At 44.0% G+C, this 24,367-nt stretch overlaps 1 protein-coding gene across 7 annotated transcripts in view; it reads left to right on the top strand.

Annotated features, from left to right (window-relative positions):
* Nucleotides 1-24,367, top strand: part of LOC110507892 (neurofibromin) — a 107,784-nt gene that overhangs the window by 8,092 nt on the left and 75,325 nt on the right. For 5 of the 7 annotated variants that reach the window (XR_005039980.1, XM_036964932.1, XM_036964934.1 and 2 more), the window contains exons 2-28: nt 412-555; nt 764-847; nt 2,021-2,211; nt 3,765-3,871; nt 3,966-4,033; nt 7,765-7,840; nt 8,038-8,195; nt 8,275-8,448; nt 8,813-8,941; nt 9,054-9,128; nt 9,263-9,394; nt 9,541-9,678; nt 11,028-11,141; nt 11,298-11,377; nt 11,530-11,653; nt 11,905-12,151; nt 12,261-12,334; nt 12,433-12,516; nt 12,624-13,016; nt 13,259-13,398; nt 13,485-13,607; nt 13,989-14,189; nt 14,661-14,842; nt 15,071-15,282; nt 15,507-15,668; nt 15,780-15,883; nt 23,542-23,677. Coding sequence is in view for 6 of the 7 variants with exons in the window: in XM_036964932.1 (XP_036820827.1) it covers nt 412-555; nt 764-847; nt 2,021-2,211; nt 3,765-3,871; nt 3,966-4,033; nt 7,765-7,840; nt 8,038-8,195; nt 8,275-8,448; nt 8,813-8,941; nt 9,054-9,128; nt 9,263-9,394; nt 9,541-9,678; nt 11,028-11,141; nt 11,298-11,377; nt 11,530-11,653; nt 11,905-12,151; nt 12,261-12,334; nt 12,433-12,516; nt 12,624-13,016; nt 13,259-13,398; nt 13,485-13,607; nt 13,989-14,189; nt 14,661-14,842; nt 15,071-15,282; nt 15,507-15,668; nt 15,780-15,883; nt 23,542-23,677 (3,852 nt within the window). In the remaining variant the exon portion in view is untranslated. Of the gene's footprint in view, nt 1-411; nt 556-763; nt 848-2,020; nt 2,212-3,764; nt 3,872-3,965; nt 4,034-7,764; nt 7,841-8,037; nt 8,196-8,274; nt 8,449-8,812; nt 8,942-9,053; nt 9,129-9,262; nt 9,395-9,540; nt 9,679-11,027; nt 11,142-11,297; nt 11,378-11,529; nt 11,654-11,904; nt 12,152-12,260; nt 12,335-12,432; nt 12,517-12,623; nt 13,017-13,258; nt 13,399-13,484; nt 13,608-13,988; nt 14,190-14,660; nt 14,902-15,070; nt 15,283-15,506; nt 15,669-15,779; nt 15,884-23,541; nt 23,678-24,367 lie in introns of those variants that run through there. The other 2 variants (XM_036964937.1, XM_036964936.1) reach the window with 2 other exon arrangements.

A 24,367-nucleotide genomic window follows, 5' to 3' on the forward strand; every position in this document is an offset into this window, starting at 1 on the left:
CATCCTCCGAAACACGACCCTGTCAAGCTGCACTGCTTTTTGACACACTGCTCACTTAACCAGGAAGCCAGCCACACAAATGTGACGGAGAAAACACAGTTCAACTGGTGACCGAAGTCGGCGTACATGCACCCGGCCCGCCACAAGGAGTCGCTGGATAGCGATGGGACAAGGACATCCCGTCCTGCCAAACCCTCCCCTGACCCGGACAACCTCGGGTCTGTAGTGACGCCTCAAGCACTGCGGTGCAGTGCCTTAGACTGCTGTGCCACTGGGGAGGCCGGCTTTGTGTAATTCTATTAGACTTGTTCAAACCTGCTGCATACATTGTCCACTGTATAATACCTTCACCCGTGGCTAGATTCCCCTGTGACTTTAGGATGACACATGCTTTTTTCTCTTTCTCCTTAGCTTCCTGTTAAAACGGGACATCAGAACAACCACACCAAAGTCAGCACAGAGCACAACAAGGAATGTCTCATCAACATCTCTAAGTACAAGTTCTCCCACGTCATCAGTGGCCTCACGAACATACTAAAAAATGTGAACAACATGGTAAGTGGCGTTTTTTAACATGTCTCTTTTAGCTATGGGGATCACCACGTTGCATGTCATCAACTCTACCTCCTGGAAGGCGTGTATTGAGTCAAAACTCAGACAACTCAAGTTTAGGATGCATGCTAAGGGCTGGAAGTGGTGTTTGCCAAATCACTGTGTCCTCTGTGTCTGTAACCTGTCCTGTACCCACCCCTCCTCTCTCCAGCGGATATTCGGGGAAGCTGCTGAGAAGAACCTCTACCTCTCCCAGCTGATTATCCTGGACACACTGGAGAAGTGCCTGGCATCGGTGAGGAAAACCTTTACAGTCTGCATCTACTGTATACCTTATTACGTCACCATTTAGTTGGTCTGCTAACCAACCCCCTACACTTGCTTCTGTGTGTTTGTTGTGTATAAACATTACCCCATTTTTGTTTTTCCCTAGCCTGTCCCATATTAGTCCTATGGCCTCCCCCAACTCAAACAGTTTTCTGTTGACTGAATTTAATTGAACATTGCCAGTCAAGAGCATTGGCCTCAAAATATTGCACCAATATTCTAAAACGCTTTAAGTATCCCAACACAACGCCAGTATTACATTGGTTCAATGGATCATGGATGCCCCTGTTCTCTCTCTCTGCTTTTTCCAGACACATAGACCTACACTTAAACCCCTTTCTTCACTCGTGCGTTCTCTTCACTTCTGAAATAGGTGCCTCAGTTCTGCAACCCTGCAGCAGAAGATTCCATTTCCAGGTGTTTCCTCGACTTGAGTTAGTGCTTTCACAGCCTCCAATGGGATCGCTGAGAGTTTCCTGTATAGGTTTTTCATTAGGGCATGTCGTCAGACGGAAGCCAGCTGCTCCCCTCATGGACGCTATGGAATTCTCGTTAGAATTTGAGTTTTTATGTTACAAATGTTTAAGTATAGTAGTAGCCTTATTTTGTGTTAAGACTATTTCCTACATATGGGTGAGCTACAGGTTTGGAATGCAGTTATATGCAGTCTGTCCTGGTATGAGGCTGCCAGTTTGACTCGTGTAGTTTTGGGAATTTGCCAACGGGAGCACTGGTGAATCCCAGGTAGGGACATGCTGTGTTTGTGCCACTGAGCAAGGCACTTTACCCACATAAGTGTATTTCATGTCCAGCTGTATAAATCTAAAACATGTGAGAAGTTGCCACTGATAACCTGAAAAGCACTCATTGTTTTCTCAGAGAACCTGGAGACGCCAGCTTACACACACCCTATCCTCTCATGTCTTCTCTCTCTTTGTCTCTGTATTCCTCTTGTGTGTATGTACTGACATTGACGTGGAACTGATAGATGCACACACACACTACATGTTACTGTTTTTAAATGTATGTAAATTGTAAAGTCTTTTGTCTGTAAATGATTTTTGGTTATGTGTTGGACCCCAGTAAGACTAGCTGACATCGGCTAACGGGGATCCTAATAAATCAAATAAAATCCTCCCAGCAATCAAAGGACTGCCTGCGTCTGGACGAGACCATGCTGGTGAAGCAGCTGCTGCCAGAGATCTGTCACTTCATCCACACGTACCGCGAGGGCCACCAGCACGCTGCTGAGCTCCGTGCCTCCGCCTCAGGGGTCCTCTTCTCCCTCAGCTGCAACAACTTTAACGCTGTTTTCAGCCGCATCTCCACCAGGTAACCCTGATCCTGAGGAACTGCAGACTGTGTTGGCTAATTAATTCACTGTCACTATCACTGTGTTGATGAGCAGTTGATCAGATGTGTTAGTACAGGGCTGGAATAATAGCCTGCCCACCTTGTTGTTCTTCCAAGGTCAATGGCAACTGACCTACATTATCTTTTGTGGAAAAATGCATTTGTGTCTTTAAAAACTTCCACCAGACCTGATTTTCCCAAAAGTGTAATATTACAAATATTTCAAATGAAGTTATGTCTTCAGAAGTAATGATGAGGTGACTGTTTGGGCACCCTTTCTACTTATGCCATATGCCTTGTTTGCATACCTCAGCACTTCAGTTAAACAGCCAGCCATGGACAATGTCACTGTGAATGAACTGTTAACCCAGTCATGACGGAAATCCCTCCCTCCCCACCCAGGATGTTCAGGATGGTGCAACGTTACAGAATGTTCAGATGAACAATAAAACAGGGAATCCTGTTACTTCTATTAGGTTAATTGTCCCCCACAATGAAATCGTAAAGGGGACTGTGGATCTGCCTCTGTCCGTTAGTATGTTTGTCACACGTGATATCTCAGACAGTGCTGGCCCGATTTTTACTGAACTTGGATTAATAACGCATCTTGCCATAGAGATACAACATTTACAAAATTACACTGATTGGCTAAAGGGGGTGCTATAGTATTCAACTGAAATTCCAAATTATGAACAAGCATATCTCCTGCCCTGTTTGAGCTACAGTCATGTCATTTTTTTTATATGCATGCATTTCCTCATTAGAAACACATTTCCCATAACAACCATTATCATTTCAGGAACTTTCAAACTAAATGTCTTTCCACATGTTTTGAATTGGCGCTTGTTGCATCCATATGCCGCACATCGCGCCATTGTAAATTGGAGACGGGACTTGATAGGTCTCCATCCGTTAGTACATTCGTACAGTTGTACCTTCATCACACGTGATGTCTCAGACAGCACTGGCCTGATTTTTTAAGAAACTTGTATCATTCACCCATCTTCCAATAGAGATTTATGTGGATTGTCTCAAAGGGGGTGCTATAGTAATCAACTGAAATTCCAAACTTTGAACAAGCATATCTCCAGTCCCGTTTGAACTATTGTCATGAAATCTGGTTCATATATGCAGCCCCTCATGAGCAACTAGGTTCCCATAACAACCTATATAATTTTGGTACTTACAAATTAAATTTCTTTCCACGCAACATACTTTGTAATAATTGTCTCTAATTGACACAAGGAGCAATACATCATCCATGGGGGACATGTTTACTGTAGACTGGCAACATTCAGAAAGTTTCACGTCATTGATACACTCATGTCAGTTTCCTGTCTTGAAGGATGAGGGGATGATGTCAAAAAGGCAACCTCTACAAGGCTGTCCTCTTTTCCCTCTCTTCCACCCCCTCTTCTTTCCCTCCTTTCTCCTGAGAAACTGTTAGAATTATATCTCTGCATGTCATGTTTGACTGGACGAACTTGTTCCATGGCAGTGTCAGAGTCCTTATCCATTGTGTTCTCCCTCAGGTTGCAGGAGCTGACAGTCTGCTCAGAAGACACTGTGGATGTGCACGATATAGAGCTCGTGCAGTACATCAACGTGGACTGCTCCAAACTTAAAAGACTGCTCCAAGGTAGCTACACACTCACTCAATCCCTTGTATGTCATACTCTTTTTTTAAATAGTTTTTTGCTAATACTCTATTACTTTTTACTACATCCTCTCAGAAACGGTATTAAAATTCAAAGCCCTGAAGAAACCTGCCCAACTTGCCGTCATTAACAGTTTGGAAAAGGTTTGTGCACCAATATATCTATATTCAGTGCTGCTGTTTTGTGTTTATGAAGTTGGTGTATTATTATATACTACATGGCCAAAGGTATGTGGACACCCCTTCAAATTAGTGGTTTTGGCTATTTCAGCCACACCAGTTGCTGACCGGTGAGCCGTGAAGTGATGGGCCACAAGCTCACAGAATGGGACCACTGAGTGCTGAAGTGCATAGTGTACTTGCCTGTTTTTGGTTGCAATACTCACTACCGAGTTTCAAACTGCCTCTGGATGCAACGTCAGCACAAAAACTGATGTCGGGAGATTCATGAAATGGGTTTCATTGGCCGAGCAGACGCACACAAGCCTAAGATAACCATGCACAATGGCAAGCGTCGGCTGAAGTGGTGTAAAGCTCATCACCATTGGACTCTGGAGCAGTGGAAACGTGTTCTCTGGAGTGATGAATCACGGTTCACCATCTGGCAGTCCGACTGACAAATCTGCATGTGGATGCCAGAAAAATGCTACCTGCCCCAATGCGTAGTGTCAAGTGTACAGTTTGGTGGAGGAGGAACAATGGTCTGTGGCTGTTTTTCATGGTTCAGGCTAGGCCCCTTAGTTCCAGTGAAGGGAAATCTAAACTCTACAGCTTACAATGACATTCTAGGCGATTCTGTGCTTACAACTTTGTGGCAACAGTTTGGAGAAGGCCCTTTCCTGTTTCAGCATGACAATGCCCCCATGCACAAAGCAAGGTCCATACAGAAATGGTTTGTTGAGACCGGTGTGGTAGATCTTGACTGGCCTGCACAGAGCCCTGACCTCAACCCCATCGAACACCTTTGGGATGAATTGGAACGCCAACTGCGCGCCAGGCCTAATCGCACAACATCAGTGCCCAACCTCACTAATGCTCTTGCAGCTGAATGGAATCAAGTTTCCGCAGCAGTGTTTGAACATCTAGTGGAAAGCCTTCCCAGTAGAGTGGAGGCTGTTATAGTAGCAAAGGGGGACCAACTCCTTATTAATGCCCATGATTTTAGAATGAGATGTTTGACTAGCAGGTGTCCACATAACATTGAATTGAACATGTAGTGTGTTATTCATGGTATTCACTACTGACACCTCTTGGCTGCTGGTGAAAGGTTTAAAATACAATTTTCCACTTTGAGGACATCACAGGTTGCAGGTTTCCATTGATGCAGGTTTCCATTGATGCAGGTTTCCATTGATGCAGGTTTCCATTGATGCAGGTTTCCATTGATGCAGGTTTCCATTGATGCAGGTTTCCATTGATGCAGGTTTATTGGAAAAAACATTGAAATGTGTAATGAAATGGCAGCTATTGGAAAAATGCTCTAAAGATTGACACCATTTTTAAACTTTCTTTATTGCTACAAATTATGATAGAAGCAATGTTTTTCAGATAAATGTTGATTGCCGAATAGTGTTGACGGTACGCAGAGCACTATGCAAGTTTTACTAAGTTTTACTATCCCATTATTTCAGATCAACTGCAGTGCAAGGTTCACCATGACAATAAATTGGCACATAGGAATTATTAGACTATGGCAGATTAGTAAATTCTTGCGCTCTATCCATGCTGGCCTTTGTGGGCTACCTGAGACATGGGACAGATGGCTGGGAGGGAATCCAGGCTGTCGCCATATTATTCATGTGCAATTTGCCTAAATGGATAATGGAAACACTTCAACTCCTTCATGTTTATTCAACACTAGGTTTTTGTGAAAACGTCCAGCTGTTTTTATCGACACAAGACAGTTGGATGGAAATGCACCGTAGCAGGCAATTGATCTGTGGCTTCGGAAAGTATTCAGACCCCTGGACTTTTTCCACATTTTGTTACATTACAGCCTTATTCTACATTTTTTTTGCAAATTAAAATTATTTTCTATTCAAACGTTCTAAATGTTGCCAATAAATCACTGGAAAAGTTAATGGAAACATAGCTACTGTCCACATGCTTCAAGAGGGCCACCATTGTTCCTGTACCCAAGAAAGCTAAGGTAACTGAGCTAAACGACTACCGCCCCGTAGCACTCACTTCCGTCATCATGAAGTGCTTTGAGAGACTAGTCAAGGACCATATCACCTCCACCCTACCTGACACCCTAGACCCACTCCAATTTGCTTACCGCCCAAATAGGTCCACAGACGATGCAATCTCAACCACACTGCACACTGCCCTAACCCATCTGGACAAGAGGAATACCTATGTGAGAATGCTGTTCATTGACTACAGCTCGGCATTCAACACCATAGTACCCTCCAAGCTCGTCATCAAGCTCGAGACCCTGGGTCTCGACCCCGTCCTGTGCAACTGGGTACTGGACTTCCTGACGGGCCGCCCCCAGGTGGTGAGGGTAGGCAACAACATCTCCTTCCCGCTGATCCTCAACACTGGGGCCCCACAAGGGTGCGTTCTGAGCCCTCTCCTGTACTCCCTGTTCACCCACGACTGCGTGGCCACGCACGCCTCCAACTCAATCATCAAGTTTGCGGACGACACAACTGTGGTAGGCTTGATTACCAACAACGACGAGACGGCTTACAGGGAGGAGGTGAGGGCCCTCGGAGTGTGGTGTCAGGAAAATAACCTCACACTCAACGTCAACAAAACTAAGGAGATGATTGTGGACTTCAGGAAACAGCAGAGGGAACACCCCCCTATCCACATCGATGGAACAGTAGTGGAGAGGGTAGCAAGTTTTAAGTTCCTCGGCATACACATCACAGACAAACTGAATTGGTCCACTCACACAGACAGCATTGTGAAGAAGGCGCAGCAGCGCCTCTTCAACCTCAGGAGGCTGAAGAAATTCGGCTTGTCACCAAAAGCACTCACAAACTTCTACAGATGCACAATCGAGAGCATCCTGGCGGGCTGTATCACCGCCTGGTATGGCAACTGCTCCGCCCTCAACCGTAAGGCTCTCCAGAGGGTAGTGAGGTCTGCACAACGCATCACCGGGGGCAAACTACCTGCCCTCCAGGACACCTACACCACCCGATGTCACAGGAAGGCCATAAAGATCATCAAGGACATCAACCACCCGAGCCACTGCCTGTTCACCCCGCTATCATCCAGAAGGCGAGGTCAGTACAGGTGCATCAAAGCTGGGACCGAGAGACTGAAAAACAGCTTCTATCTCAAGGCCATCAGACTGTTAAACAGCCACCACTAACACTGAGTGGCTGCTGCCAACACACTGACACTGACTCAACTCCAGCCACTTTAATAATGGGAATTGATGGGAAATGATGTAAATATATCACTAGCCACTTTAAACAATGATACCTTATATAATGTTACTTAGCCTACATTATTCATCTCATATGCATACGTATATACTGTACTCTATATCATCGACTGTATCCTTATGTAATACATGTATCACTAGCCACTTTAACTATGCCACTTTGTTTACATACTCATCTCATATGTATATACTGTACTCGATACCATCTACTGTATCTTGCCTATGCTGCTCTGTACCATCACTCATTCATATATCCTTATGTACATATTCTTTATCCCCTTACACTGTGTACAAGACAGTAGTTTTGGAATTGTTAGTTAGATTACTTGTTGGTTATTACTGCATTGTCGGAACTAGAAGCACAAGCATTTCGCTACACTCGCATTAACATCTGCTAACCATGTGTATGTGACAAATAAAATTTGATTTGATTCTAGAGAGGACAGTGCTAAATATTTGTGTTCCTCCCCAGGCCTTTTGGAACTGGGTAGAGAACTACCCTGATGAGTTTACCATGCTCTACCAGAGACCACAGACAGACATGGCAGGTCAGTATTCTCAAGTGCCTTGTATTGGACTGAAACACAATGCAGATGCTATCATTACATGCGCTTTTCATTTTACATTTTTATTTTAATGTGAAATCTTCAGTCTCAAAGGGACTGTAGGGAACAGATCAGGACGATAAATAAGAAGTATGATGAGTTAAGGGCTATCTCACTCGTCTGTCTGGCACGCCCTTTAGATGCTGCGGAGAGGCTGTTTGACCTGGTGGACAGCTTTGCTGAGAGTGCCAAGAGGAAGGCAGCGGTGTGGCCTCTACAGATCATCCTCCTCATCCTCTGTCCCGAGATCACACACATCATCTCTCGAGAGGTGGTGGAGGAGAGCAAGGCCAACAAGGTGAGATGAGTGCGCACACACACATACTGGGATTAAATAGGTCGTGTGGCTGATAGTTGCTTTCTCTATCTCGTTACAGAAGCTGTTCCTGGAGAGCTTGAGGAAGGCTCTAGCAGGCCAGGGGGGCAGCAAGCAACTAACAGAGAGTGCAGCCATCGCCTGTGTCAAACTGTGCAAGGCCTCCACCTACATCAACCGGGAGGACCACTCGGGCATCTTCCTCCTGGTGCAGTCCATCGTGGTGGACCTCAAGGTCAGATAAACGAAACACTCTGTCGCCCTCTGGGGGCTATGGAACACTACAGCAGTGGTGTCTGGGTTTTATGTTTGTCATTCCAGTCGTGGAGTAAAATTGACAATGTCCTTTCTATATAGAACATTTCTATCTACAACGTCCTGAACGGTAAACAATGATTGATATGCCTATGGCTACCCCTTAGACTTTTATAGTGCAACTTTTGTGCTAGTGCTACCGCTATGGAGCTATGACCATTTTGTTAATACCTATCCAATCCTTTCAGACCTTCATAAAGCCCCTTGCGTAAGGGTTAATTGGGAAATTGGTTAATTTGGAATATTGCAGACGGTCACATACAGACACTTATCTATCCCATCAGGCCCTGCTCTTCAACCCCACCAAGCCCTTCTCTCGCGGGGCAGGCAGCCAGAACGCAGACGTGGACCTCATGATCGACTGCTTCGTCTCCTGTTTCCGTATCAACCCTCACAACAATCAGCACTTTAAGGTCAGTCAGTCTGCTCAGCGCGTTGGCAGAAAATGTGCAGACCATGTCTGAATGATACCTCGGTGTCAAAGCGGCTTTTTTGACGAAACATTAATAAAGACAATCTCCTCAGGTCTGTTTGGCCTCCGCCTCCCCCTCTACCTTTCACTTTGTCCTGGTCAACTCCCTGCACAGAATCATCACCAATGTAAGTTTGTACCGTCTCCACTACTACTTCCTACCAAGTTCAGTCGAAGTACATTTGATAGGACAGTGCTGATCTCATTGGCCTTTCCCACAGCAGTGCAATATTAATGATCTTCTATCCTCTTCATCCTTTAGTCTGATCTGGACTGGTGGCCTAAGATTGATGCAGTGTACTGCTACTCTGGAGAGCTGCGACTAATGTTCTCAGACACTCTGAGCCGAGTGATGCAAGGCCTTCACACACATGCCCCACTACGCATGACGCCGGTGAGAAAGGGACTACACACACGCGCACATTCACACTCACTTTCACACCAATCGTTTGAAACACCTTTTGTTTTCCTGTGTAAGCGAACCTCTTAGGAAAAGTATGTATTAGCTACACCTAAATGTACAACTTCTCTCTCTGACAGACTCTGTCATTTAAAGAGAAAATGACCACCAGCCTTAAGTTCAAAGAGAAAACCACAGACCTGGATACACGCAGCTACAAGTGCCTCCTCCTCGCTCTGGTCAAACTCATCCACGCTGACCCCAAACTCATGCTGCACGTAAGTCTGACACCAACCACCACATACAGTTGAAGTCGGAGGTTTACATACACTTAGGTTGGAGTCATTAAAATTAGTTTTTCAACCACTCCACAAATTTCTTGTTAACCAACTATAGTTTTGGCAAGTCAGTTAGGACATCTACTTTGTGCATGACACAAGTCATTTTCCAACAATTGTTTACAGACAGATTATTTCACTTATAATTCACTGTATCACAATTCCAGTGGGTCAGAAGTTTACATACACTAAGTTGACAGTGCCTTTAAAGAGCTTGGAAAATTCCAGAAAATTATATCATGGCTTTAGAAGCTTCTGATAGGCTAATTGATATCATTCGAGTCAATTGGAGGTGTACCTGCGGCTATGGAACCCTGACCTGTTCACCGGACGTGCTACCTGTCCCAGACCTGCTGTTTTCAACTCTATAGAGACAGCAAGAGCGGTAGAGATACTCTCAATGACCGTGCTTCTACACCTGCATTGCTTGCTGTTTGGGGTTTTAGGCGGGGTTTCGGTACAGCACTTTGAGATATCAGCTGATGTACGAAGGGCTATAGAAATAAATTTGAATTGATATTTCAAGGCCTACCTTCAAACTCAGTGCCTCTTTGCTTGACATCATGGGAAAATCAAAAGAAATCAGCCAAGACCTCAGAAAATAAATTGTAGACCTCCACAAGTCTGGTACATCCTTGGGAGAAATTTCCAAATGCCTGAAGGTACCACGTTCATCTGTACAAACAGTACAAACACCATGGGACCACGCAGCCGTCATAGCGCTCAGGAAGGAGACGCGTTCTGTCTCCTAGAGATGAACGTACTTTGGTGCAAAAACTGAAAATCAATCCCAGAACAACAGCAAAGGACCTTGTGAAGATGCTGGAGGAAACCGATGCAAAAGTATCTATATCTACAGTAAAATGAGTCCCATATTGACAGAACATGAAAGGCCACTCAGTAAGGAAGAAGCCACTGCTCCAAAACCGCCATAAAAAAGCCAGATTACGGTTTGCACACGGAGACAAAGATCGTACTTTTTGGAGAAATGTCTGATGAAACAAAAATAGAACTGTTTGGCCATAATGACTGAATAAAGTGGTGATCCTAACTGACCTAAAACAGGGACTTTTTACTAGGATTAAAATGTCAGGAATTGTGAAAAACTGAGTTTAAATGTACTTGGCTAAGGTGTATGTAAACTTCCGACTTCAACTGTATATACTGAGACAATGTCCCTTCTGTTTAAATAGTTAATCACCCTCACTTCCACTTATGTGTGTGGTTCGATTTCCTCTCCGCCCTTGCGTTCACCCATACATGCATGTTTGACATTGTGTGTGTTGTAGAACCCAGGGAAGCAGGCTCAGGAGACCCAGAGCAGCACAGCAGAGCTGATCGCAGGCCTGGTGCAGCTGGTGCCCTTGGTCAATACAGCCCAGCTTTCCCAGGAGGCCATGGAGGTCAGTTCACACTCCTTCTCTCCCTTACTCTCACTCCATCTACTCTGCTTCTTTATTCTTTCTCATTCTGTCCACTTCAGTTCTATTCCCTAGCATTGAATTATCAACTTCAAGTAAGGCATATTTCTCCCTATCTGTCTCTCTCTCCCTGCCCAGGCTCTGCTGGTGCTGCACCTGCCTGAGACCATAGAGCTGTGGAACCCTCAGGCCCCCATTGAAACCTTCTGGGACATCAGGTACAAGGACATGGTTTAGTTCTGGGGGCTTTTCAGTCCAGAGATAATCCATGTAGACAGACACACTGGTCATGGATTCAGTAGTAGTCCCAGTCTTTAGGGGTGTGTGTTGAGATTCCATTGGGCTCTAACACTGGCCTATCCCATTGCAGCTCCCTGGTTCTCTTCCTGATCTGCAAGAAGCTGATTGGTCACCAGATGGTGAACAGTACAGAGGTGTTGAAGTGGCTGAGGGAGATCCTTATCTGCAGGAACAAGTTCCTCCTAAAGAACAAGGTGAGGTCAGGGACTCTAACCTCACATCAGAATAACCATTGAGGGCTAGTTTCCCAGACGCAGATTAAGCCTAGTTCTGAACTAAAAAGCACTTTCAATAGAGAATTTCCATTCAAAATAATGTTTAAGTCTAGGACTAGCTTAGGTCTGGAAAACCGTCCGGAGTGTTTTCCAGTTATACAAGTCAAATACACGTGTTGGACATGTCTAAATGTGTGTTGGACGTGTCTAACTCCTCTCTGCTCGCCCAGGAGTGTGCCACGCAGGGCAGTGGAATCCCCATCTGCAGACAGGCCCAGACCAAACTGGAGGTGTGTCTATACATGTTTCTGTGGAGCCCTGACACCGAGGCCGTGCTGGTGGCCATGTCCTGCTTCAGACACCTGTGTGAGGAGGCTGACATCCGCTGTTCCGCTGACGAGGTGCTCGTCCAGAACATCCTGCCCAACTACGCCACCTTCACAGAGTTCGCCTCCGTCAGCAACATAATGGCCACCGGTCAGTAAAAACACTATGTTTTGAACACCACTATAACATGCTCTGAGAGTCACTAAAAAGGCCAACGGTTTCAGACAGTGACTCCGCTACTTGTTTCTCTGTTTGGTAGGACGTTCCACCCTGCAGAAGAGAGTGATGGCCTTGTTGAGAAGGATAGAGCACCCCACTGCAGGAAACACTGAGGTGTGAAAGAATAAAGAAGCATAAAATACAGTTTATCCTTACTTACATCCTTCCAGGATTAGTGACTTGTCCCTTCTTGTTTCCATGTCTCACCCCAGGCATGGGAGGACACGCATGCAAAATGGGAGCAGGACACCAAACAGATTCTGAACTTTCCCAAAAACAAGGTGGAGGATGGTCAGGTAAGAGCACTTACATTTTTAGGATTTGGGTGTGTTTCACTGTTAATAAAAAATAATAATATAGGGACCATTGCTCCAAACTCTACCCTATTTGTCTCCCCCTGCAGGAGTGGATCAACATGACAGGCTTCCTGTGTGCTCTGGGTGGGGTGTGTCTGTCCCAGCACAGCAAGCCCTGTGGCCCCACCACCTACAGCCCCCCCATGGGCCCCATGAGCGAACGCAAGTACTCTATGGTCTCTGTGGGCGTCTGTGAGGTCTCCAACGCTGCAGCTGGAGCCTCAGCCACCTGCTCCTCTTCTTCCTCCACTGAAACCCCCCTGGGCAGGTTCCTGGACCGCCTGCTGGTCCTGCTGGTATGTGGTCATGAGAGGGTGGGTCTACACGTCCGCACCAACGTCAAGGAGCTACTGGGGCTGGAGCTCAGCCCTGTCCTGTACCACATGCTCTTCAACAAGCTAAGGAACAGCATCGGACGCTTCTTCGACACACAGGGGCCGGTGAGTGGATGGGCTGCGGAGGAGGATGGGGCACGTTAACCAATTATTTGAATTGTATTAGTGTAGAATGTCATTCTAGGGAGTTTTACAGGGGGATGGTGACTTTTTTGCTGATTGTAGCACAGAGCCCTGCCTGCGCTGATGTTGTTGAATTTCATTAGTTCATTATAAAGCTGAGTTGTTGACATTAGCAGGAAAGTAGTTTAAACTGATTTCATTCATTTGTCTCTGTGCCCTTGCAGGTCCCCATCAATGACACTAACACACAGTTTGTGGAGCAGACCATTGCCATCATGAAGAACCTACTGGATAACCATGCTGAGGGCAGCTCAGAGCACCTTGGACAGGCCAGCATAGAGACCATGATGCTCAACCTGGTCAGGTGAGAGACAAACACTCACAGCTTATGAAATACCTAATCAGTTGTCACTCTTCAGGACCTTATTCGGTCTGATCTCACCCCCCCAGGTACGTGCGTGTCTTAGGCAACACGTTGCATGCCATCCAGATGAAAACCAAGCTGTGCCAGCTGGTGGAGGTGATGATGGAGAGACGAGACGACCTGTCCTTCTGCCAGGAGATGAAGTTCAGGTGAGCGACAGAGACGGCACTCCCTCCTGGACAGACCTAAACTCTAGTTTAACGCTAGCCAAACTAGCTAAACGCTACTTAAAGCTTCAGTCAGCAGTTCAAACAATTAAAAAAAGTTGGATTGGTCTAGAGAAATATTACCACTCCCAAATTCACAGACAGAGCTATAGAATGACCATACCTGATATAAAATTATAGTTTTAACAATGCGTTGAGGCTATGTAGTGTTTTGTTTACATTTACTTAGTTTATAAACGTTGGAGTAAAAGAAGTGTATATTTTGAGTTCTGATGGGGTACGACAGCTCATGAGACATTTATAAGTTATATTCTTCAAGAATCAATCATTTTTGTTAATTCAACCCCTCACCACATCTGCCAGGAACAAGATGGTGGAGTACCTGACAGACTGGGTGATGGGCACCTCCAACCAGGCTGCTGATGACGATATCAAGTGTCTGACCAGAGACCTGGACCAGGCCAGTATGGAGGCGGTGGTGTCTCTGTTAGCTGGCCTGCCTCTTCAGCCAGAGGAGGGAGACGGGGTGGAGCTGATGGAGGCCAAGTCCCAGCTCTTCCTCAAGTAACTACAACATGCTTTACTCATATACCTTTTTTTTTAAATGTTTTTTTCTTTTTTTTACCTTTATTTAACTATTCAGTTAAGAACAAATTATTATTTTCAATGACGGCCTAGGAACAGTGGGTTAACTGCCTGTTCAGGGGCAGAACGACAGATTTGTACCTTGTCAGCTCGGGGATTCGAACTTGCAACCTACTAGTCCAACTCTCTAACCACTAGGCTACCCTGCCGCCCCATATACACTCCTATACCTTTTAGTCATGTAGCTGACGTGCTTATCCAGAGAGACTTAGTTATCTGTTGCTGCTCTTGAGCTTTCTGTTTACTGTGCATGCTGTAACATTTCCACACGCAAAATAAACAGTGTTTTCTGTATAGAAGTAAAGGAATACATTAACTTAAATGTGCACATGATTTTAATTCAAACTGCCTGTTAAGTGTTCTGAACCCTGCTTTACCCCCTGTACCCAGGTACTTTACCCTGTTCATGAACCTGCTGAATGACTGCAGTGAGGTGGAGGATGATGGCCAGCCGGTGGTTGGGAGGAAGAGGGGCATGTCTCGACGCCTGGCCTCCCTCAGACACTGTACTGTCCTGGCCATGTCCAACCTCCTCAACGCCAACGTGGACAGCGGACTCATGCACTCTATCGGTGATCTACTGTAGCAGTAGTATTTCTCCACCTTTTTATAGTGCCAGGAAAGCTATAATGTTAGTCCTTTCATCTACCAAGGACCATAGCTTCCAAAATGAACAATCAAACCTCAAATATAATGTCCCTGTATCCTTTGCCACCCTTAATCTTTCTCTTGTGCCCCCTCTGTCGCTCTGTCTCTCTATCCGTCTCTCTCTCCTCCCCCCACCATCCACCCTTCTCCAGGTTTGGGCTACCATAAGGACCTGCAGACACGGGCCACCTTCATGGAGGTTCTGACTAAGATCCTCCAGCAGGGGACAGAGTTTGACACACTGGCAGAGACGGTGCTGGCAGACCGCTTTGAAAGGCTGGTGGAGCTGGTCACCATGATGGGAGACCAGGGAGAGCTGCCCATCGCCATGGCACTGGCCAATGTGGTGCCAGGATCCCAATGGGTATGTACGAAACACAGCCTTTTGGGTGACTAACCTTCACAATGATGAGCACTACAATAACAAACATAATTTATTAGTAGAATCAGACATGTTAGTGCAAGGCTGGAGCAAACGCCTGCATGTCCTGTAGCTCTCCAGGAAAAGGGTTTGCCACCCCTGTGCAAGTATGAGAATTTGAGGCAGTAGTTGTTGAAACATAGTGTGTCCTCCTGTGTCGTCTTCAGGACGAGCTGGCTCGTGTGTTGGTGACACTGTTTGACTCTCGCCACCTGCTGTATCAGCTGCTGTGGAATATGTTCTCCAAGGAGGTAGAGCTGGCTGACTCCATGCAGACTCTCTTCAGAGGCAACAGTCTGGCCAGTAAAATCATGACCTTCTGTTTCAAGGTAAAACCACATTTCTCTCCCATACAGACAATTTTAAATGGTATAACCTGAAGCACTCACACCAAGCCTGGAATTTTAAAGGCATTTTAATGTTGAAATTCTTTGTGTTAGGTTTACGGGGCGGCGTACCTACAGAAGCTCCTGGAGCCTCTACTTAAAGGGGTCGTCACCACCCCAGAGTGGCACAACATCAGCTTTGAGGTGGACACAACCAGGTCGGAACATTAACCGGAAGCATTCCACCAGTTAGACTGTGGTAGCCTGGTGTGGTGGTAAAGGATAGCATGTCGATTTGAGCAATTTTGGGGGGTAACCTTTTTAAATGGAAGTTTCTTAGGCAATCCTGACTTTTTTTTTTAAGTATTTTTTTTTAAATTGAATATCTGAAACATACAATATACTTGCAGTGAAGCCGCTCAACAACTACATCATACCAGTCATCCAACAGACTCCCATTCAGAGTGACACACAGAAGCCTCCATGGTCAAATCCCTGCTCAAGGGCACGTTGACAGATCTCCCACCAGGCTAAAAAACGTGAAGCCCAACCCCCCAAGGTTCCCCAATAGCTGTCCCTCAACCATTCGACACCACTTTATTTTAAGAATGTGAAATATCAGAATAATACTAGAGTGATTTATTTCAGCTTTTATTTCTTTCTTCACATTCCCAGTGGGTCAGAAGTTTACATACACTCATTTAGTATTTGGTAGCATTGCCTTCAAATTGTTTAACTTGGGTCAAACGTTTTGGATAGCCTTCCACAAGCTTCCCACAATAAATTGGGTGAATTTTGGCCCATTCCTCCTGACAGAGCTAGTGTAACCGAGTCAGGTTTGAAGGCCTCCTTGCTCGCACACACTTTTTCAGTTCTGCCCACAAATTTTCTATAGGATTGAGGTCAGGGCTTTGATGGCCACTCCAATACCTTGACTTTGTTGTCTTTAAGCCATTTTCCCACAACTTTGGAAGTCTGCTTGGGGTCATTGTCCATTTGGAAGACCCATTTGCGACCAAGCTTTAACTTCCTCACTGATGTCTTGAGATGTTGCTTCAATATATCCACACAATGTTCCTCCTCATGATGCCATATATTTTGTGAAGTGCACCAGTCCCTCGTGCAGCAAAGCACCCCAACAACATGATGCTGCCACCCCCGTGCTTCACGGTTGGGATGGTGTTGTTCGGCTCGCAAGCTAGCCCCCTTTTTCCTCCAAACATAACAATGGTCATTATGGCCAAACAGTTCTAATTTTGTTTCATTAGATCAGAGGACATTTCTCCAAAAAGTACGATCTTTGTCCCCATGTGCAGTTGCAAACCGTAGTCTGGCTTTTTTAATGGCGGTTTTGGAGCAGTGGCTTCTTCCTTGCTGAGCGGCCTTTCAGGTTATGTCGATATACAGTGCCTTGCGAAAGTATTCGGCCCCCTTGAACTTTGCGACCTTTTGCCACATTTCAGGCTTCAAACATAAAGATATAAAACTGTATTTTTTTGTGAAGAATCAACAACAAGTGGGACACAGTCATGTGTCCACATGACCACAGTCATTTATTGGATATTTCAAACTTTTTTAACAAATCAAAAACTGAAAAATTGGGCGTGCAAAATTATTTAGCCCCTTTACTTTCAGTGCAGCAAACTCTCTCCAGAAGTTCAGTGAGGATTTCTGAATGATCCAATGTTGACCTAAATGACTAATGATGATAAATACAATCCACCTGTGTGTAATCAAGTCTCCGTATAAATGCACCTGCACTGTGATAGTCTCAGAGGTCTGTTAAAAGCGCAGAGAGCATCATGAAGAACAAGGAACACACCAGGCAGGTCCGAGATACTGTTGTGAAGAAGTTTAAAGCCGGATTTGGATACAAAGATTTCCCAAGCTTTTAACATCCCAAGGAGCACTGTGCAAGCGATAATATTGAAATGGAAGGAGTATCAGACCACTGAAAATCTACCAAGACCTGGCCGTCCCTCTAAACTTTCAGCTCATACAAGGAGAAGACTGATCAGAGATGCAGCCAAGAGGCCCATGATCACTCTGGATGAACTGCAGAGATCTACAGCTGAGGTGGGAGACTCTGTCCATAGGACAACAATCAGTCGTATATTGCACAAATCTGGCCTTTATGGAAGAGTGGCAAGAAGAAAGCCATTTCTTAAAGATATCCATAAAAAGTGTCATTTAAAGTTTGCCACAAGCCACCTGGGAGACACACCAAACATGTGGAAGAAGGTGCTCTGGTCAGATGAAACCAAAATTGAACTTTTTGGCAACAATGCAAAACGTTATGTTTGGCGTACAAGCAACACAGCTGAACACACCATCCCCACTGTCAAACATGGTGGTGGCAGCATCAGGGTTTGGGCCTGCTTTTCTTCAGCAGGGACAGGGAAGGTGGTTAAAATTGATGGGAAGATGGATGGAGCCAAATACAGGACCATTCTGGAAGAAAACCTGATGGAGTCTGCAAAAGACCTGAGACTGGGACGGAGATTTGTCTTCCAACAAGACAATGATCCAAAACATAAAGCAAAATCTACAATGGAATGGTTCAAAAATAAACATATCCAGGAGTTAGAATGGCCAAGTCAAAGTCCAGACCTGAATCCAATCGAGAATCTGTGGAAAGAACTGAAAACTGCTGTTCACAAATGCTCTCCATCCAACCTCACTGAGCTCGAGCTGTTTTGCAAGGAGGAATGGGAAAGATTTTCAGTCTCTCGATGTGCAAAACTGATAGAGACATACCCCAAGCGACTTACAGCTGTAATCGCAGCAAAAGGTGGCGCTACAAAGTATTAACTTAAGGGGGCTGAATAATTTTGCACGCCCAATTTTTCAGTTTTTGATTTGTTAAAAAAGTTTGAAATATCCAATAAATGTCGTTCCACTTCATGATTGTGTCCCACTTGTTGTTGATTCTTCACCAAAAAATACAGTTTTATATCTTTATGTTTGAAGCCTGAAATGTGGCAAAAGGTCGCAAAGTTCAAGGGGGCCGAATACTTTCGCAAGACACTGTAGGACTCGTTTTACTGTGGATATAGATATTTTTGTACCCGTTTCTTCACAAGGTCCTTTGCTGTTGTTCTGGGATTGATTTGCACTTTTCGCACCAAAGTACGTTCATCTCTAGGAGACCGAACGTGTCTCTTCCTGAGCGGTATGACGGCTGCGTGGTCCCATGGTGTTTATACTTGCGTACTATTGTTTGTACAGATGAATGTGGTACCTTTTGGCGTTTGGAAATTGCTCCCAAGGATGAACCAGACTTGTGGAGGCCCACAATTTTCTTTCTGAGGTCTTGGCAGATTTCTTTTGATTTTCCAATGATGTCAAGCAAAGAGGCACTGAGTTTGATGGTAGGTCTTGAAATACATCCACAGGTACACTCCGAATTGACTCAAATGATGTCAATTAGCCTATCAGAAGCTTCTGAAGCCATGACATAATTTTCTGGAATTTTCCAAGCTGTTTAACTTCTTTGGGCAGTATTGAGTAGCTTGGATGAATAAGGTGCCCAGAGTAAACTGTCTGCTACTCTGGCCCAGTTGCTAATATATGCATATTATTAGTAGTATTGGATAGAAAACACTGAAGTTTCTAACTGTTTGAATGATGTCTGTGAGTACAACAGAACTCATATGGCATACAAAAACCTAAGAAAAAAATCCAACCAGGAAGTGGTTAAAGTTTTTTTTAAATCTGACAGTGGTTGCATTAAGGAGAAATGTATCTATAATTCCGTGCATAACAGTTGTATCTTTTATCAATGTTAATTAGTAGCATTTCTGTAAATTGGCTCTCTGCAAAATCATCGGATGTTTTAGAACTAGTGAACGTAACGAGCCAATGTAAACAGATTTTTGGATATAAATATGAACTTTATCGAACAAAACATACATGCATTGTGTAACATGAAGTCCTATGAGTGTCATCTGATGAAGATCATCAAAGGTTAGTGATTAATTTTATCTCTATTTGTGCTTTTTGTGATTCCTCTCTTTGGCTGGTAAGATGGCTGTTTTTCTGTGACTTGGCTCTGACCTAACATAACCGTTTGGTTTGTTTTTGCTGTAAAGCCTTTTTTAAATCGGACACTGGTGGGATTAACAAGAAGTGTATCTTTTTAAAATGGTGTAAAATACTTGTATGTTTGAGGAATTTTAATTATGGGATTTATGTTGTTTTGAATTTGGCGCCTGCGCTTTCACTGGCAGTTGTCATACCGTTCGCGGTTAAAGGCACAGTCAACTTAGCGTATGTAAACTTCTGACCCACTGGAAATGTGATACAGTGAAATAATCTTGTCTGTAAACAATTGTTGGAAAAATTACTTGTCATGAACACCGTATATGTCAAAACTATAGTTTGTTTACAAGAAATTTGTAGAGTGGTTGAAAAACGAGTTTCAATGACTCCAACCTAAGTGTATATAAACTTCCGACTTCAACTGTATTTAATAATCTCAACCCACCCAATTCATATTCATTATATACAGTGGGGCAAAAAAGTATTTAGTCAGCCACCAATTGTGCAAGTTCTCCCACTTAAAAAGATGAGAGGCCTGTAATTTTCATCATAGGTACACTTCAACTATGACAGACAAAATGAGAAAAAATCCAGAAAAACACATTTGTAGGATTTTTTATGAATTTATTTGAAAATTATGGTGGAAAATAAGTATTTGGACAATAACAAGTTTCTCAATACTTTGTTATATACCCTTTGTTGGCAATGACAGAGGTGAAGACAAGGTTTTCACACACTGTTGCTGGTATTTTGGCCCAGTTTGGCCCATTCCTCCATGCAGATCTCCTCTAGAGCAGTGATGTTTTGGGGCTGTTGCTGGGCAACACAGACTTTCAACTCCCTGCGAAGATTTTCTATGGGGTTGAGATCTGGAGACTGGCTAGGCCACTCCAGGACCTTGAAATGCTTCTTACGAAGCCACTCCTTCGTTGCCCGGGCGGTGTGTTTGGGATCATTGTCATGCTGAAAGACCCAGCCATGTTTCATCTTCAATGCACTTGCTGATGGAAGGAGGTTTTCACTCAATCTCACGATACATGGCCCCATTCATTCTTTCCTTTACACGGATCAGTCGTCCTGGTCCCTTTGCAGAAAAACAACCCCAAAGCATGATGTTTCCACCCACATGCTTCGCAGTAGGTGTGGTGTTCTTTGGATGCAACTCAGCATTCTTTGTCCTCCAAACACGACGAGTTGAGTTTTTACCAAAAAGTTATATTTTGGTTTCATCTGATCATATGACGTTCTCCCACTCTTCTTCTAGATCATCCAAATGCTCTCTAGCAAACTTCAGACGGGCCTGGACATGTACTGGCTTAAGCAGAGGGCCACGTCTGGCACTGCAGGATTTGAGTCCCTAGTGGCGTAGTGTGTTACTGATGGTAGGCTTTGTTACTTTGGTCCCAGCTCTCTGCAGGTCATTCACTAGGTCCCCCCGTGTGGTTCTGGGATTTTTGTGATCATTTTGACCCCACGGGGTGAGATCTTGCGTGGAGCCCCAGATTGAGGGAGATTATCAGTGGTCTTGTATGTCTTCCATTTCCTAATAATTGCTCCCACAGTTGATTTCTTCAAACCAAGCTGCTTACCTATTGCAGATTCAGTCTTCCCAGCCTTGTGCAGGTCTACAATTTTGTTTCTGGTGTCCTTTGACAGCTCTTTGGTCTTGGCCATAGTGGAGTTTGGAGTGTGACTGTTTGAGGTTATGGACAGGTGTCTTTTATACTTATAACAAGTTCAAACAGGTGCTATTACAGGTAACAGAGGAGCCTCTTAAAGAAGTTGTTACAGGTCTGTGAGAGCCAGAAATCTTGCTTGTTTGTAGGTGACAATACTTATTTTTTACACCATAATTTGCAGATAAATTCATTAAAAAACCTACAATGTGATTTTCAGGATTTTTTTCTCTCATTTTGTCTGTCATAGTTGAAGTGTACCCATGATGGGGGGGGGGGGGGGGCTGTAATTTAAGTGGGAGAACTTGCACAATTGGTGGCTGACTAAATACTTTTTTGCCCCACTGTAGATGGGCACTTTTTTTTTTTGTCTAGTTAGTGTCCCAGATATAGCAAAAAAAAATTGCTCATCTGATTTAAAAAACAAATCGTCAGGAGTATGCAGCGCCATAAGTGAATAAACTGAGATATGTCTAAGGAGTTGGATAGTTTTTTTCCCTTCATAAATAGACCGTTATTTACCTCTCCATGGTTGCAGGACCTTGTCTATTTTTTTCTATAGAAATTCATTGCGGAGAGCTAATTTATATATTTTGTGATACGAATACGAAGTATGTCTACTTCACTGTCAGCCCATTTTATAGGTAAACTGCAGGGTAATGTAAGAGTTGTATTTTTAATGATCCAATACGTAATATTGTACATTTATCACAATTAGGTTTTAGTCCAGAAAAGTTATCTAGATCTTCAATGAGACATTGCAGGGATCTAGCTTGCGGACTTGATATAAAACTTGAGTCATCGCCATACATGGACACCTTTGTTTTTAAGCCTTGGATTTCTAATCCTCTGTTGTTATTGGATCTGATTTTAATAGCTAGCATTTCGATGGCCATAACGAATAGATATGTTGACAGCGGACTTCCTTGTTTAACTCCTCTTGACAATTCAAAACTCTCTGAGAAGTAGCCGTTATTTACTATTTTACACCTGGGGTTGCTATACATTTCTTTTACCCATTTTATAGGAGAATTGTCGAAATTTAATTGCATTTCGCTAGTATTTTTGCATCACAACATTTAAGTGCAAGGGGCCTCCAGTTTTTTAGATATACTGGGTCTTTATATTTGCCATCTGGGACTTGTTTTAATAATATAGAAATCAGACCTTCCTGCTGAGTACCTGACAGACTACCATTTCTATAGGAGTAGTTAAAACAATCTAACAATGGCGCTTTTAGTATCTCAAAAACGGTTTGACATACCTCTACCGGTATGCTATCAAGCCCTGGGGTTTTTCCAGACTGAAAGGATTTAAAAGCCTCAAAGTTATTCCTCTGTAATTTGGCCTTCGGACTGATCTGATTTGTTAATTTTCAATTTTTTATATTATTTGTAAAGAATTCCTTACCGTAATCTTCATTCAGTGGGAGAAGATGAGACGGAAAAGAGAACGTCTGCCTAAAATAATTAGCTTCCTCTTTTGAAATATTATTCGGAGAATCATAGATGACTCCCGTCTTCAGTAACGAGTTTCTGCACAAAAAAAAAAAAAACTGTACTGTTAGTTCATTGATTTCCCTTGTTAGTCTTGTCTCTAGCCAGAAACTGCTTTTTCATTATTGATGAATAATGAATTGAATGACCTCTGAAGGTAAATTTTTAAAGGTATCTGAAACAATAAGGGGATTTGCTGAAAATTCAGTTAAAAATAGTTGTCCTCCAGTAAACTTTGATTAAATTTCCAATATCCCGTCTACGTGGAAAATCTATAAGAGTTATGTGAACGCCAATTAGATGATCCGATCGCATTCTGTCTCCTATTTAAAACTTAAAACTTTTGATGCACGAGAGAAAGATACAAAGTAGTCAAGACGACTAGCTTGATCAAGTCTCCTCCATGTATATCTCACTAGGTCAGGGTTTTTTAGTCTCCAAATAGCCACTATTTCTAATGTGTCCATAATATTTGTGATTTCTTTAAGGGCACGGTGATGATAGTTTGTAGAGTGATTACCTTTACGGTCCATTGAGGTACTTAACACTTTGTTAAAATCTCTTACCATAATGATTGACTTTATTTCAATCGTGAATGACAGTTGTCGGACTTTCCCCTTCCTCTCTCTCTTCCCCGTCTCCACCCTCCCTCCCTCTTTGTAGACTAGAACAGTCAGAGAACCTTGACGAGAACCAGCGGAACCTTCTTCAGATCACAGACCGGTTCTTCCTGGCCATTATCAACTCCTCCAGCGAGTTCCCGCCACAGCTACGCAGTGTGTGTCACTGTCTCTACCAAGTAGGTTCATTCCCCACCTCTGGCCTCACGCTGCTCTCTGGGTGGGTGGAGTGTGTTACTGTCGCCTACACCCTTACAAGCCACTGGCTTTCTTCCATACTGTGCTAATAATGGCACTAGGTCACATCTCTCACTAATACACACAGGCACAACCTTCTTACTTTTCTCTGACTTTTCACTAACGTTGCTGCTATACGTCCTCTGCCCTCTTCTACGTGTTCGCCCTTCATGTACTGTGACAGAACAGATTAAGGACTGTCCCTTCAATGGTGGTGGTTGGAAAAGGGGGAACATATGCAGATTAATTAACTGACTACAGCAACATCAAGACACCACAAAGCAGCTAGTGTCCCTACTGTCAAACTGCTTACACACACACCGTTTCCATTAAGCCTAACTTTTCCATGAAAGAACACCTCTGTATGGACACACACTCCACTCGCCTATTTCCTGTTTCCATCTGCATGTCTGATGAGCCGAGACCGCTCCCCTCTGCTTCCACAAAAACTGACTTTCTCTCTATACTGACTTAAAGCAACACATCAAATGTTTCGATATCTCAATGAGATGAACGCGGGGTGCTTTGGAACCACTAATGTTATTTTGTTGGACACAACACCAAAATAGCACAGAACATGAACCTGACGCATATCGATCTCCCTTCGCTCGATACAATCCTATACTACTACC

Source organism: Oncorhynchus mykiss, chromosome 27, assembly GCF_013265735.2.
Source record: "Oncorhynchus mykiss isolate Arlee chromosome 27, USDA_OmykA_1.1, whole genome shotgun sequence".
NCBI classification, from domain to species: domain Eukaryota; kingdom Metazoa; phylum Chordata; class Actinopteri; order Salmoniformes; family Salmonidae; genus Oncorhynchus; species Oncorhynchus mykiss.